Source organism: Schistocerca piceifrons, chromosome 4, assembly GCF_021461385.2.
Source record: "Schistocerca piceifrons isolate TAMUIC-IGC-003096 chromosome 4, iqSchPice1.1, whole genome shotgun sequence".
Taxonomy (NCBI): domain Eukaryota; kingdom Metazoa; phylum Arthropoda; class Insecta; order Orthoptera; family Acrididae; genus Schistocerca; species Schistocerca piceifrons.
In genome coordinates this window covers 271,825,984-271,843,065 of record NC_060141.1, presented here as the reverse complement: position 1 = coordinate 271,843,065, position 17,082 = coordinate 271,825,984, and the positions used below count along the sequence as shown (strand labels likewise).

The 17,082-nt window shown below is 44.1% G+C and overlaps 1 protein-coding gene across 1 annotated transcript in view; it reads right to left on the bottom strand.

Annotated features, from left to right (window-relative positions):
* LOC124795792 overlaps positions 1-15,894 on the bottom strand; it is a 90,116-nt gene extending 74,222 nt beyond the window's left edge. The window contains exon 1 of the mRNA XM_047259872.1: positions 15,615-15,894. Within this exon, the coding sequence (XP_047115828.1) occupies positions 15,615-15,894 (280 nt within the window). The remainder of the gene's footprint in view (positions 1-15,614) is intronic.
* Positions 15,895-17,082: the final 1,188 nt, after the last annotated feature.

Here is a 17,082-nt window from a genome sequence, read left to right as displayed (position 1 = left end):
ACATCACACCCATCCATGCCCGAGGCAGGATTCGAACCTGCGACCGTAGCGGTCGCACGGTTCCAGACTGTAGCGCCTAGAACCGCTCGGCCACCCTGGCCGACCTATTCACTGATGAGGCCACCTTTAGGCGGAGTGGTATCTTCAGCTTTCATAACTGTCATATGTGGGATAGTACGCAGAACCATCCGTGGTATTGTGACAGTGAATCATCAGCATCGGTGCAGCCGGAATGTGTGGGCCGGGGTAATTGACGACCGTATTTTGGGACCAGTCTTCCTGCCATGTCGGCTAACAGGCCGGAACTGTCGCCGTTTCCGGTGGGTGACTCTGCGCCCGCAGCAGGAAGAAATGCCATTGATGATTCGAAGGGTTATGTGGCTGTTATATGTCGTGGTGCCCCATCCCACTTCGCCGTTAACATTCGGACACATCTCAGTCGTGTCTTCCCTTGTCTATGGATCGGACGAGGGGGTCCAGTTGCATGGCCTGCTCGTTTACGGGACTCAACCCGTGCGATTTCTCGTTATGGGGCCATCTCAAAAGTATCGTGTATGCTGAGCCCATTCCAGATGTGGAAACATTGGATCAGCGTTTTCATGCTGCCTTTGACACTGTTCAGATGCAGCCTGGCCAATGTAAACGTGTGAGACAAAACATGCCGCGGAGCATACATGCTTGCGTTGAGACACATGGAAACCATTTTCAACACATACTGTAACTGTGGTTGTATGGTACAGCGAGCATTAGACCGTAGTCCGTGTAGCAATGTATAGTTGTATAAATGGTCTCTAGCATGGAAACATTACATTTCCGGATATAAGTTAATTAGCCCTGTTTTGTTCCATATCCTCTCGTCGATCAATCTGTGAAGTTTGTACATGGTGGAAAGATCGTCCTGTAAAATGTTCAGTATTCTTCTATAATCCCCTTCTTCAAAATCTTTTGTGATCTTCTTGTCTGAAATGTTTATCACCCTAGTTTCACATCCATACAAGAACACAATGTAGACAAATACCTTCCTAAAAGATTTCCTAACACTCAAATTTATATTCGACATTCACGAATTTCTCTTTTCCAAAAATTCTCTTACAGTTATTGCCAGTCTGCATTTTATCTCCTCTCCGCTTTTACCGTCGTCAGTTGTTTTCCTGCCGAAATACCAAAATTAATACTCTACTTTAAGAGTCTCATTTCCTATTGTAATTACCTCGGAACCGTCTAATTTAATTAGAATACATTCTGTTACCGTTCTTTTACTTATGTTGATATTCATTTATGGTCCGCATTCAAGATAATGTACATTTCGTGTAACTGATCTTCCAAGCTTTTTGCCGCCTCTAACAATTGCAGTGTCATCGACACGCCTCATTTATTTCTTCTACCGAACTCATAATCACTTTAGAACTTTGTCCCTGGTTTGTCTTAATGCTTGTTTCATGTGCAACTGCTATTTCCTTTTTATGTTCTTCAACTCCTGTAACCGTAATATGATTTTTGTTCGAGTTGTACATAACATTTCGCTCAGTGTATTTTATCCTTGCAACCTTCATAAATGCAGAGCGTTTATTCCATTCAACATAACCAAAAATTTCTCTAATGTAACAAATGCTATAAATGTAGGTTTGCCTTTCCTTATCCTATTTTTCAAGGTAGGTCGTGGGATGAGTAATGCCTTTCGTGTTCCATCATTCCCCCGGAACTCGAACTGATCTTCCCCGAGGTCGGTTTCAATTAGCATTTCCATTCCTCCATAAATAATTCGTGTCAGTATTTCAACCACTATTTATTAAAGTGATGGTTCATTACTATTTATATCGACGTTACCACTTGCCTTCTTTGAAGTTCTAAGTATTTATTACTTTATTATTGCAGTACAAGGATAGATCGCTTGTCTCACAATCTTGCATACCAGGTGGAAAAGCTTTGTCATGGTACAGGGGTTGGACATAAAAAGTAGAAACACCGCGATGGAAGCATGCTTCAACATAAAGTCTGATGCTAGCCAAGCCTGCAGGTTGCATACTACACATTACCACGAACGGCACATATGCAATGTGCTCAACACGTAGCAAGTTTTAGTCGTGATCAGAATAGTTTTGTGCGCATTTTGTCGGAACCAAGTGAATTCTAAAACGTGGGCAAAGTGTTCTTGCTCGTATAGTGAGTGCTTTGGCAACAAAAGTAGCTGAAATACACACATGAAAAATTTCTTTTTCATCGCCTCGGTTCCGAGAGTTCCGGAACCTGTGCAGAAAATTGGAATATAAATCAACATAAACATCATTTCCTCCCTTCTTATGGCTCATGAAAACAACACATTGCATGTTGTACCACCATACAGTGAGACCTTCAGAGATGGTGGTCCAGATTGCTGTACACACCGGTAGCTCTAATGCCCAGTAGCACATCATCTCGCACCGATGCATGCCTGTATTCGTCGTGGCATACTATCCTCAAGTTCATCAAGGCACTGTTGGTCCAGATTGTCCCACTCCTCAACGGTGATTCGGCTTGGATCCCTCAGAGTGACTGGTGGGTCACGTCGTCCATAAATAGCCCTTTTCAATCTATGCCAGCCATGTTCGATATGGTTCAGGTCTGAAAAACATGCTGGCCACTCTAATCGAGCTATATCGTTATCCTCAAGGAAGTCATTCAAGAGATGTGCACGATGGGGGCGTGAATCGTCGTCCATGAAGACGAATGTCTAGCCAGTATGCTGCCAATATGGTTGCACTATCGGTCCGAGGATGGCATTCACGTATCGTACAGCTGTTACGGCGCCATCCAGGATCACCAGCGGCGTACGTCGGCCCCACATAATGCCACCTCAAAACAGCAGCTCCACCTTGCTGCACTCGCTGGACAGAGTGTCTAAGGCGTTCAGGCTGACCGGGTGCCTCCAAACACGTCTCCGACGATTGTGTAGTTGAAGGCATATGCGGCACTCATCGGTGAAAAGAACGTGATGCCAATCCTGAGCGGTCCATTCGGCATATTGTTGGGCTCATCTGTACCGCGCTGCATGGTGTCGAGGTTGCAAAGATGGACTTCGCTATGGACGTTAGGAGTGAAGTTGCGCATCATGCAGCCTACTGCACACAGTTTGAGTCGTAAGACGACGTCCTGTGGCTGTACAAAAAGCATTATTCAACAAGGTGGCGTTGCTGTTAGGTTTTCTCCGAGCCACAATTCGTAGGTAGCGGTCATCCATTGCAGAAGTAGCCCTTGGGCGGCCTGAGCGAGGCATGACATCGATAGTTCCTGTCTCTCTGTATCTCCTCCATGTCCGAACAACATCGCTTTGGTTCACTCCGAGACGCCTGGACAATTCCCTTGTTGAGAGCGCTTTCTGGCACAAAGTAACAATGCGGACGCGATCGAACCGCATTGCGCGGATTTAGTGAAATCTCTGAACAGTCAAGGAGACTGTGTCTGTGAAACAATATCCACAGTCAACGTCTACTTTCAGGAGTTCTGGGAACTGGGGTGATGCAAAACTTTTTTAATGTGTGTATTTGGTGTTTCAGGAGGCACCGTATTGTAGATTTATACCGCATACGGGGAAAACGGAAAATATCATCCGCTAAGTCACAACACGGGCAAAGTGTGCGTTGAATGATCGTGACGGACGGTCATTGAAGAGGACTATAAAGAAAACTGAGAGGTCAGCAGCTGCCAGTTCACCAGAGCAGTAAATGTCCCTTTTGTAAATCCTATCAGTACAGGAACAACACGGAGGGAAACTTCCTGGCAGATTAAAACTGCGTGCCGGACCGAGACTCGAACTTGGGACCTTTGCCTTTGGCGGGCACGTGCTCTACCACTGAGATACCCAAGCACGACTCACGCCGCGTCCTCACAGCTTTACTTCCGCCAGTACCTCGTCTCCTACCTTCCAAACAGTTTTAATCTGCCAGGAAGTTTCATATCAGTGCACACTCCGCTGCAGAGTGATAATCTCATTCAACATGGAGGCTGCTTCTTAAGCAGGGAACTGCCAGTCGAGCTATAATTTCAAAACCGCTAATCAGTGTGATGCAAATGCTAGCAACAGGGAAATTTAATGCCGAATCCGTAAAATCTGGACTACGGAGCAATGAAAAAGTAAGTCATTTGTCCGAATGAGTCTTGCTGCACACTATTTCCGGCTTCTGGCAGAGTTACGTCCCACAGTGGAACATGATGGGGGTTCGGTGATGATTTGGGTAGCCATATCACGGTCTTCCATGGGTCCCCTGGATACTCTGAAAGGTCACATTACTGCCAAGGGTTATATGACTATTTTGCCTGATCACTTACATATCATGGAACAATGTTTGTTTCCCGATGGTGATGCTGTGATCCAAGATGACGGGCGCCTAACTCACACAGCTCGCCTTGTCCAGGACTGGTTTTGCGAGCACGAGGATGGATTGTCGCGTCTTGTTGTCCACCGCAGTTACCAGATCTCAATATTACTGAGCATTTGTGATTTGCTTTGTAGACAAGGGTGCGATATCGCTATCCGCCTCCACCGCCGTTATCAGAGTTGCGACTATTTTGAAGGAGGAATCCTATGACTCTCTTGAAAACCATGCAGTGCCTGCATTTATTCATTGCAGGACGATTGGAAGCTGTTTTGAATGCTAACAGTTTTCCTACAGCGACTCAGCAAGGTGACGTACTGTGTCTTTGATTTTTCCATATTTTTATCCAACCCTGTATAAGGTTATTCTGTTTATCCCTTGTTCTCGACGAATTATTGTACAACACCTTTGTTTAGGTTTACATTTTCTTCAATATTTTGAGGCAAAAATTGTCGAGGCAGCTTTCGTTCTTCCTCTGGTCTCCCCAGTGCTTCAAACGGATATTTACGAACGCACTTTATAATTCATTCGTACATATGCTCCGCCATTCTTTTTTCTAGGTGCCTGCTAGCCGTAATTTATAAAGAAATTTTACAGGCTATCTGACTATCTAATTTGTATTTCGTAGTATCCACTGTCCTCGTGGGAATATTTGCCTCTTTAATGTGTCGTTTCTGTTAGACATTAATACCATCTTTGTACATAAGAGGAAGTGATCTGAACCACATTCTGCACCCCTGTAGACTCTAAACATCATCTGTCCTTATGAAATTTTATTTCGAATGATGTAGTCTAAACGGACGCGATAATCCTGAAAGACCTTTCCCATGTATAGTTGAACATTTCCTTGTGAGGAAAAAACCAGTCAAAATCTTAAAGGATGATGCCTCATACACAGCAGATAACTTTTCGCCATTGCCTTCTGCTGTCTCCAAATCTTACTACTATTCAAGTATCGGTGGCTGTGCTACATTTCCATTCACGTTCACCCATTCAAGTCTTTTCTTTTGAGGCGCTTATGCTATCTAACACCCTAGTTAATATATCATAAAACTCATCTTTGAGTTTACTGTAAGTGTAATTTGCAGATGCATAAGCTCCGACATTGATAATTTTGTGGCCATACTTTGTGATTTTCTTCCAGCATTTGAGATCTCTTCTACGCTTCTTATGGACAGCCACTGAAGTCTCTCTCTTGGCTCTTTCCTCCTTTTGAACGGCACTATAAAAACGAATATAATTTGTTATTTTTTTATTTCCCTTCTTACTTTACCTTTGTCTCATGCACACATGTACCATCAACCTCCCTAGTTCCTGGAACACTTCTTTTCTTTGTGCTCAAACCCTACACAGTCCACCTTGTATTTCTGCAGCCATTTTCGTCCCCGCGATGATCCAGTCCGGTCATTTTTCCGAGGCTTCTGATTGAGATCTTCAGCCGAGAAAATATATTTCTCAAATATGGCTTACAATTTTAGACGAACAGTTGGTAACTGGTAGGTTTTTTAAATTAAAATACAGAACGTAGGTACGTTTGAACATTTTATTTCGGTTGTTTCTTTGTGATACATGCACCTTTGTGAACTTTTCACTTCTGAGAACGCATGCTGTTACACCGTGATTACCTGTAAATACCACATTAACGCAATAAATGCTCAAAACGATGTCCGTCAACCTCAATGCATTTGGCAATACGTATAACGACATTCCTCTCAACAACGAATAGTTCGCTTTCCGTAATGTTCGCACATGCACTGACAATGCGCTGACGCATGTTGTCAGGCGTTGTCGGTGGATCACGATAGCAAATATCCTTCAACTTTCGCCACAGAAAGAAATCCGGGGCCGTCAGATCCGGTGAATGTGCGGGCCATGGTATGGTGCTTCGACGACCAATCCACCTGTCATGAAATATGCTTTTCAATACCGCTTCAACCGCACGCGAGCTATGTGCCGGACATCCATCATGTTGGAAGTACATTGCCTTTCCGTCATGCAGTGAAACATCTTGTAGTAACATCAGTAGAACATTATGTAGGAAATCAGCATACAGTACACCATTTAGATTGCCAGCGATAAAATGGGGGCCAATTATCCTTCCTCCCATAACGCCGCACCATTAACCCGCCAAGGTCGCTGATGTTCCACTTGTCACAGACATCGTGGATTTTCCGTTGCCCAATAGTGCATATTATGCCCGTTTACGTTACCGCTGTTGGTGAATGACGCTTCGTCGCTAAATAGAACGCGTGCAAAGAATCTGTTATCGTTCCGTAATTTCTCTTGTGCCCAGTGGCAGAACTGTACGCGACGTTCAAAATCGTCGCCATGCAATTCGTGGTGCATAGAAATATGGTACGGGTGCAATCGATGCTGATGTAGCATTCTCAACACCGACGTTTTTGAGATTCTCGATTCTCGCGCGATTTGTCTGCTACTGATGTGCGGATTAGCCGCTACAGCAGCTAAAACACTTATTTGGGCATCATCACTTGTTGCAGGTCGTAGTTGACGTTTCACATGTGGCTGAACACTTCCTGTTTCCTTAAACAACCTAACTATCCTTCGAACGGTCCGGACAGTTGGTTGATCTCCAGGATACCGAGCAGCATACATAGCACACACCCGTTGGGCATTTTGATCACAATAGCCATACTTCAACACGACATCGAGCTTTTTCGCATTTGGTAAACGGTCCATTTTAACACGGGTAATGTATCACGAAGCAAATACCGTCCGCACTGGTGGAATGTTACGTGGTACCACGTACTTATACGTTTGTGACTATTACAGCGCCATCTATCACAAAGCGAAGAAAGTGGTCCAACTAAAACAATCATATTTCTTTACGTACTATGGCAGCGCCATCTAGCGGGCCAAGCATAGCGCCATCTGGTTTCACCCTTCAAGCTAGACGAGTTTAGTTCTTTGTAGTTTTTTCGTTTGATGCTTATTTCGTGATATATTTGGCCCGGTCACTATCAATGGACCACCCTGGATGTATTATTGAAATTTTGGTATCCAAAAAATTTTGTGGATTTCTGTAACATGAAAAACCATTGTAACGAGATACGAGACAATTTCAACAAGTTGGCTAATAAGAGACGTGGAGCACGATCCTTAAAAGAAAAAAAAACACTACTAGAGACGTCGCTGAAGCGCAGTAAGAAAGGAAGTAAGGACATTACTGTTTTCCTTTGCCTTGGTGTGTGAAAGTAAATAGGGAGTGTTAAATTCCAAAAAAAGGAAAAAAGAAGAGGTTGCTCGTAAGAACTTGCAAATTTTTTAGTGAAGTTTGCAAAACTTAATGTCGGCAAGATGGCCGCTTTCTAGAACGACTGAGAAACTTCGCTAGATTGTTTATCATAAATCGCTATACATCAATAGTAATTCTTATTAAATAACATTTGCCGTGTATAACTTGAGGAGAATTAGCGGTCAATTTTATTAAATTCAGTGAGGTGAATTTTTTTAAATTCATGGGCAAAGTCGGTAGAAACATTAAACTAGCTACACCGCTCGTAGTTGAATCAGACGTAGGCAGAGACGAGCAAAATACGGCGAGTCACGAAACTCAAAATGATGAATCATCAGTGGGTGAAAATGAACCTACGGCCGAAGATACTGAAGAATCCACCCAGAGTGAATCAGGACATACTAATTTCGCGGAACTGTTCACATTTTTCAGAGAACAGATGCAAGGTTTACATCATGCTGTTCATGAACAAAATGCACGCTTTACAGAAGTTCAGAAATATGTAACATACTGTTTGGATGCAAAAGTACAAAATGTGACTGACACTTTAGATGCAAAACTACAAAATGTGACTGACAATTTAGAGGCAAAACTGCAAACTGTGACTGACAATTTTAATCCAAAACTGCAAATCGCAGCCACTGAAATTAAAACTAGTGTGACTGTTAGTTTAGATGCAAAACTTCATAATGTGACTGAGAGTTGAATAGAAAACTTCAGACTGTGGCCACTGCAATTCAGAATAATATAACCACATTAGTAAACGAAAATTTGAACTGCATAGCCCATCAGATACAAGAAAATGTTGCCACACAAATTCGTGACGACCTTGATAGAAAATTCAGTACAATTGAAACTAACTTCAAAAGTTTTAGTGATGAATTTGATGAAATGCGAAAAACGTACAAGCACTTGCCTGAAGTTTTCAATGATGTAAACAAGCAAGTCGCGCAAGTTAATGCAGCACAAAGTACACTACGAAATTCTGTGCAGAAAATAGCTACACAGATACAGGCACTCGCTATCGAACAGGAGAAATCTGTAGAAGCGAAGTTAGTAGAGAAAGGCAATCAGTTTACTCATGAAGTTGTAAACTGGTTGAACATGAAAGACACCAATTTCAAGAATGTTTACAGAACTAACTGCATGTAACCGTAAAGAAAACGACGAAGGAAACTTTGTCTGCAGGAAACATGTTAGGTAAAAACATCGAACAGGTTTCTGAATGGAAACAGACACTTACACAAGAAGTAGACACGTTAAAAAGGTAGCTGAAAGGTGACGAAAAACGCAGCAGGCGAATCTGATTTGAGTTTCAGTAAGTTGCCAGAGACGCAGACTGTGACAACTCGAGCAACAACACCAAACAGCTGTTCGGCAACAATGCCCAGTCCGCAACCCGTTCACGTAGCCTGTGAACAGGGGGCGGCCAGTTCTCTTTCTAACATACTTGTGGAAGAGAGTTTACTAAAATACAGACAGTTCCAAAGTTTTACACCAGATCGCAAAATACCATGCCCTGTTATTTTTATCAAAAGATTCCGTGGTATACTACCAACATCATGGAATGATAAACAGAAAATACAGTTTGTCACTACCCATATTCAAGGCGATGGAGCCTTTTGGGCAAGTGAAGTTATAGATTATTGCCATATTTATGAGGAATTCGAGAATGCTTTTCTAAATAAGTATTGGTCAGCAAGAACACAAGAACGTTTAAGGCGTGAGTTGTATAATCCAGAGATATACAACAATAAAGCAGGTACACTGCGTAAATATACAAATAAGACGAAATATTGGGATGAACCAATGCCAAAACAAGAAGTCATATGGCTTTTAAAATCAAAATTACCAGTCTCAATAAAAGAAAAACTACCTCATGTATCAGATTCAGACATGGAACCTTTCACGTCAACGCTTGATTCTATTGACCTGTTGCATGAAGAAGCGAAACTGAGCGGGGGCAGTAATGCTGAAGTATCGAATAACAACAGTAATAACTATTACCAATATCATAATAAAAACGCTAATGGTAACGAAAATGGGAATAGTTTGCCTCAATCTAGCAATGGTAATAATAAACTAGGACAAAGGGATGGAAGAAATTCTCCTCCTTCTCATAATAGGCGTAGGCAACACTACAGATATCATCCAGGGTACAGTAATTACAATAGTAATAACAATATAATTACAATAGTAATAACAATAATCAGCAAAACCGTTGGCAACCACTACCACAGCACTCAAACAGTAATTGGCATCCTAATGCAGCAACCAATACACAATCAGCTGCCGCTTCTGTGCCACCGAACAGTGCTGCTGAACAGAATAGTTCTGGACAAAACTGGAGGCAACAGCCACCAGTAAGAATTATTGAAGCAGTAAGGAACATGTAATTTAAGTGAACAAGGACTCGCACCTTTTGTTCTCTCTCTTCCTGGACAGCCATTGTCTGATACGGTCATAAAAATATTACGTGGTTTATGTTAAGAAGAGATTTTGTTATCTGTGATCATTTTGCATAATAAGACCTATTTAATTTCATTGGGTTTGTTATTACGACTAATCATACCTTTTTCCCCCAAGCTTTTTTCATGGATTTGAGAATTAAAAGTCGCTTACTTTGCGTGGGGATATCTGTTAGTGAATGGTCGCGTATTAACGGCACCAGTCAGTGTAATACGTTTGGTTTGCTTTCAGAATAGAAACTGCATCTGAAGTTTCACTTTTCACAAAACGAAGTCCGATAGATTTTAGGCGTTAATCACGTCCCAAAATTATATTCGCCAACGGACAATACCGGGAGAGGAGCGTAGCTAAAACAAAAAAAAAAGAAAAAAAAGAAAAAAGAAAATGAATATGATGGTGGTAATTAAATTCCAGTTTCAATATTTAAAAAATATTTTTACATGATTTTCAAGCACGTAATTTTTCTTGATTTAATTTAAGATTCAATTAGCCAAAGATAATTTTAATTTGATTCAGACTTGCATTTGAGTTCGAAAATTTTAAAAGCCATAATAATATAAAATTAAATAATAATAATAAATAATATTATAAAACCACCATTACACCAGGATGTTTCCCGTTAACCGATCGCTTCCTTTCGTCAAGTTGTGCTATTAATTTTTTTCTCCTTTATTCGTCTTATTATGTTTTTATTAATTATGCGATCTACCCACCAAATATTCAGCGCTCCTCTGTCGCTCAACCTAAATTATCTTAAGGTTCTATTCACTTCTTGTCTGTCCGTTCACAGTCCGTATATCACTTCTGTAGAAGGCTACACCCCAAAATGTTTTCAGAGGAGACTTCCCGCCTCGCTGTGGCCTCTTGTCGTGGTCCGCACGGCTCTCCCCCCACCCCCCCCCCCCACCCCCCCGCCCCCTTCCTTCGTCGGAGGTCGGAGGTTCGAGTCCTCCCTCGGGCAGGGGTGTGTATGTCGTCGTTAGCGTAAGTTATTTTAAGTTAGATTAACTAGTGTGTAAGCTTAGGGACCGATGACCTCAGCAGTTTGGTCCCATAAGACTTTACGATAAATTTCCAAGGAGACTTCCCAACCCCATAAATTAGTTTCTGACTTTAAAATATTTGTCATATTTTAGAAAATCTTTATTTTCTACTGCAAGATTGCATTTTACATTGTTTTTACTTCTGCCATCATCAGTTACTTTCCGATTCCTTGTCACCTGGTTTAATTCGACTACATTTCACTGCTCCTTTTTTACTTTTGTTGATGTTGAACTTGAGACCTCTCCTCGAGACACTATCCGTTCCGTTCAATTGTTCTTCCGGGTCATTTTCTATCTTTGAAACAATTACAATGACACGGACAAACTTCAAAGTTTCCATTTCTTCTCCCCGAAATTTAATTCTCTTTCCAAACCTCTCCTTGGTCTCCCGTGCGGGGTGCTCAACATAGAGATGAATAACATGAGGAATAGGCTGCGACTCAGTCTCTCCCTGTTCAGCTACTGCCTCACTTTCATGACTTTCGACTCTTATAAGCGCAGTGTGGTTTCCGAACAAAGTGTATATAGGTTTTCACTTCCAATGTTTTATCCCTGCTACGTACATCCACATCTAATCCAAAACATACTGCCAAGCCACCGTACAGTGCATAGCGGAGGGCCCCTCTGTCGCCAAAAGTCATTTCCTTTCCAGTTCTCGTCGCAAATAGAGCCAAGGAAAAACCAGTATCTATATGCCTCTGTAGGAGCCATAATGTCTCTTATCTTCGTGGTCCTTACCCAAAATTTACGTTGGTGGCAATAGAATTTTTCTGCGTCAGCTTCAAAATCCAGTTCTCTAAATATGGATACAACGATAATAAATCTAGTGGCATAACAAATCTAGCAGCCCGCCTCTGAACTGCTTCGATGTCTTCCTTTAAGCCAACTTGGTGCTGATCCCAAACACTCAAGCAGTTCTCGAGAATAGGTCGCACTGGTGTCCTGTATGCGGTCTCTTTCACAGATGAACCAAACTTTGCTAGAAATTCTGCCAATAAACCGAAGTCGACCATTCTGCCTACCTGACTACAATCCTTACACGGTCGTTCCAGTTCATATTACTTTACAACGTTACGCCTAGATATTTAATCGACGTGACTGTATCAAGCAGCACACTGCAAATGCTATGTTCGAACGTTACAGGTTTGTTTTTCCTGCTGATCTGCATTACCTTACATTGTACTACATTTATACACTCCTGGAAATTGAAATAAGAACACCGTGAATTCATTGTCCCAGGAAGGGGAAACTTTATTGACACATTCCTGGGGTCAGATACATCACATGATCACACTGACAGAACCACAGGCACATAGACACAGGCAACAGAGCATGCACAATGTCGGCACTAGTACAGTGTATATCCACCTTTCGCAGCAATGCAGGCTGCTATTCTCCCATGGAGACAATCGTAGAGATGCTGGATGTAGTCCTGTGGAACGGCTTGCCATGCCATTTCCACCTGGCGCCTCAGTTGGACCAGCGTTCGTGCTGGACGTGCAGACCGCGTGAGACGACGCTTCATCCAGTCCCAAACATGCTCAATGGGGGACAGATCCGGAGATCTTGCTGGCCAGGGTAGTTGACATACACCTTCTAGAGCACGTTGGGTGGCACGGGATACATGCGGACGTGCATTGTCCTGTTGGAACAGCAAGTTCCCTTGCCGGTCTAGGAATGGTAGAACGATGGGTTCGATGACGGTTTGGATGTACCGTGCACTATTCAGTGTCCCCTCGACGATCACCAGTGGTGTACGGCCAGTGTAGGAGATCGCTCCCCACACCATGATGCCGGGTGTTTGCCCTGTGTGCCTCGGTCGTATGCAGTCCTGATTGTGGCGCTCACCTGCACGGCGCCAAACACGCATACGACCATCATTGGCACCAAGGCAGAAGCGACTCTCATCGCTGAAGACGACACGTCTCCATTCGTCCCTCCATTCACGCCTGTCGCGACACCACTGGAGGCGGGCTGCACGATGTTGGGGCGTGAGCGGAAGACGGCCTAACGGTGTGCGGGACCGTAGCCCAGCTTCATGGAGACGGTTGCGAATGGTCCTCGCCGATACCCCAGGAGCAACAGTGTCCCTAATTTGCTGGGAAGTGGCGGTGCGGTCCCCTACGGCACTGCGTAGGATCCTACGGTCTTGGCGTGCATCCATGCGTCGCTGCGGTCCGGTCCCAGGTCGACGGGCACGTGCACCTTCCGCCGACCACTGGCGACAACATCGATGTACTGTGGAGACCTCACGTCCCACGTGTTGAGCAATTCGGCGGTACGTCCACCCGGCCTCCCGCATGCCCACTATACGCCCTCGCTCAAAGTCCGTCAACTGCACATACGGTTCACGTCCACGCTGTCGCGGCATGCTACCAGTGTTAAAGACTGCGATGGAGCTCCGTATGCCACGGCAAACTGGCTGACAATGACGGCGGCGGTGCACAAATGCTGCGCAGCTAGCGCCATTCGACGGCCAACACCGCGGTTCCTGGTGTGTCCGCTGTGCCGTGCGTGTGATCATTGCTTGTACAGCCCTCTCGTAGTGTCCGGAGCAAGTATGGTGGATCTGACACACCGGTGTCAATGTGTTCTTTTTTCCATTTCCAGGAGTGTAATTCAGACTTTTAAAACGTGTATTCCAGTAAACATAGTGAAAATATTTCTCTAAACTACAAATGCTATAAACGTATGTCTGTATAATTTCAATTTAAGATTGGTCGTGGCGTCAGTATTGAGTCGTGAGTTGGTATATTTATTGAGAACCCAAACACGTGGGCTCCTACCAGTCTTCCCATTCTTCCGTAAACAATATTCGTGTTAGTATGTCACAACGGTGAGTTATTAAACTGATTATTCGCTACTGTTCTTGTGCCTTCTTCTGATTTGTGGTTATTACGTTCTTATTGGCGTTGTTTCACCTGTCTCAAGTGTCTCAAAGATTAAGTGTAATGGTGTTATTACGGTTTGTTCTCAAAAGTACGCCGATAATACGGTTGGTATACACTGATCTATACACTAACTACTCAGTGATTGGGCATCACACTGGAAGAGGTGCAAAATGCTGAACCTGTTTTCAATACACGGAATAATGTATGATTTTCAGGACAAGTCCGTAAAGTTTTGAGAAACAATGATGGGACACATTATGGAATAGATGCAAAATACTGAACCATTTTTGGTTCAAATGCCGGCCGGTGTGGCCGTGTGGTTCTAAGCGCTTCAGTTTGGAACCGCGTGACCGCTACGGTCGCAGGTTCGAATCCTGCCTCGGGCATGGATGTGTGTGATGTCCTTAGGTTAGTTAGGTTTAAGTAGTTCTAAGTTCTAGGGGACTGATGACCTCAGATGTTAAGTCCCATAGTGCTCAGAGCCATTTGAGCCATTTGGTTCAAATGGCTCTGAGCACTATGGGACTTAAAGTCTGAGGTCATCAGTCCCCTAGAACTTAGAACTGCTTATATCTAACTAACCTAATGACATCACACACACCCATGCCCGAGGCAGGATTCGAACCTGCGACCGTAGCGGTCGTGCGGTTCCAGACTGTAGCGCCTAGAACCGCCCGGCCACCGCGACCGGCGAACCATTTTTGAAATGCACCGAGTAACATACAGTTTTCAGGACCACACCATCAATTTTTGAGATTAATGAGACATGCGCATTAGGATTACGTTAAATTCTGAGGAAGAAAAGTAGCAATGAAGGACGAATTACAATTTTACGCAAGGTATATTGAACAACTTTACAATAGGTATTCAGCAATCAGCTCTGAACTTATCCCCATAACAATGATCGTGCAGGTGTGTCGAGCGCAGTAACACTCTGTTTCATGTTGTGTGACGTGAAACTGAATCTGACAGTCAGCATAACTCTGGCGGCAGGTGGAACAGTGCACACTGCGCACTTGGACTGACCCCGGTCACCAGATGAGAGTCGGCTTATTTCGTGCCCCGCATATTCCGCCAATAGGACATGTTGACGTGTCGTCAGTTGGTCAAAAAGACAGCCCCACATGCTAACTCTTTCCAAGCTACATTCACCAGTGCCGGGATTCGCGCGGCATCACGTCATCTTTCAAACCAGCGAGCGTCTAGCCACGTCGGTCATGTCACACTTGGCAACTAGTAACATCTTACTCTTTCTTTGGATGAAGAAAGCATAACATGGTAGGCCTTTTCGGTAAGAGAACGATCTGATTTTGGAGGTGAATAGTTCCTGGATGGCGAAATGCTGTCTCGTACAACCAAAGTCTCCGCTAGTCATTAATCGTTGGGAAACAGTGTGTCATACTGAAGGGAGAAGATGCAGGGGAGGACTAAAGCTGGATTGATATTTTCGAGGTGAGAATTAAAACTCTGTGGCTGCCCCCTGTAGGTAGAAGCGAATTGTTCTAACATAATTTTTTTTTATCTAAAGAAGACTGGCCGAGCTCTGCCGGAACAAGTCTGTCATTTGGATAAGATTTGGGGGTGAGGCGCAGTAGCTACTCACCTAGGAGGTAGAGATTGGTGAATGTGGGCTCCATGCGGTAGAGCACGGCGGACTGGGTGCCGTAGTGCACCTCGATGGCGGGCAGCGGCTCGGCGATGAGGCCGCCCCCCGGCTCCACGCTGGCGATGCTGCGGTACTCGACCGCCTCGCACGCGGGCACGCACGCCTGGCAGCGCAGCCGCGCGTCTACAGGGCCACCGTCTTCCGTCACGGGGACGCGCAGTTCTTCTGCACACCGACAGTTTTGTACAGCTGCAACTTTCATCCCTTGTACATTCATTGCCACATCTAATGAACGCTCTGCTACGGTCCTAAGCTTGTGTATGCCAATGACGTCTCGTCTATTCCGTAGTTTCTATACCAGTGACTTTCAGTTTTACTTGCTTGCCATACCTGAAGATAACACCACTATAAGGGACAATCAGAAAATATCTATTCAAAGGTCGCACAGACTAGAATCAGTATGCTAATCAGGCAAAATCGCCGGGGACAGCGAGAAAATTATACCAGCGACGTACCTCGTACAAGATTCCCCTTTTGGGAAAATTTTATATAGTGCAGTGTGAAGAAATCCGTCACTACCTGCTGCACTTCCTCGTCCGACAGGAATCGTCGACCCTTCAGGACTTTTTCAAGAGGCCGACGGCGTGATGATTGCGTCGGGAGAGATCAGGACTACAGGGCGGGTGCTCTAGTGTCCCCCACTTGTGTTGGCGTAACGTCCATGTTACGACATATCCAGTACGGTGACGTGCATTATCATGAAGCACTGTCGCAGTTTTTCGGGACATTTCACCTTAATCTCACTCCGTAATTTCTTCAGCTTTGTGCAGTACTGTTCCCCAGTGATGGAGACACCAGGTCCCTTGAAATCAGTAAGCAGTGGGCCCCTGTAATCTAAGAACAGATCGGTGGCTCATGAACTATTTGGGACAATGGATAGTTGATGACACCAGTGCATCGTCGACACTTTCGACTCCGCTTCCCAGTGGTGGCACAAGATTTTGTCTATTGCAACAGTGCGCTAAGGAACGTGTTGCCTTCAACAGTGAAATGCGAGGTACTTCAGGCAAACAGTTTGCTTTCTGTTTGATATCCACTGGCTGCAGACCTTATGAAAGGTGGCTACACTGAGTCACAGCGCCACGGATTGCGCCAAAGATTATTATTCCGCTGCCTCCACTGGGTGCAGTAGTAGTTCAGAGGATGTCGAGAGCAGTCGTTGTTCTGTAGGGCGAGAGAGTAGACGATCTGAGTGTTGACCGAAATGTTGTACTGTTCGGTTGGTGTAATGTGTAGATGGAAGAAGATGCAATTGTCAGAATATATTTGATAAAGGAGATGGGCTTTTGATTTATGATGCTGGTGTAATGGAATATTTTCGTCAATATGTAATGAGGTAAAAAGGTATTACAGTTTTCTTTAATAACAATCCCCATTGCTCACAGGTACAGTCAACAAAGCATCT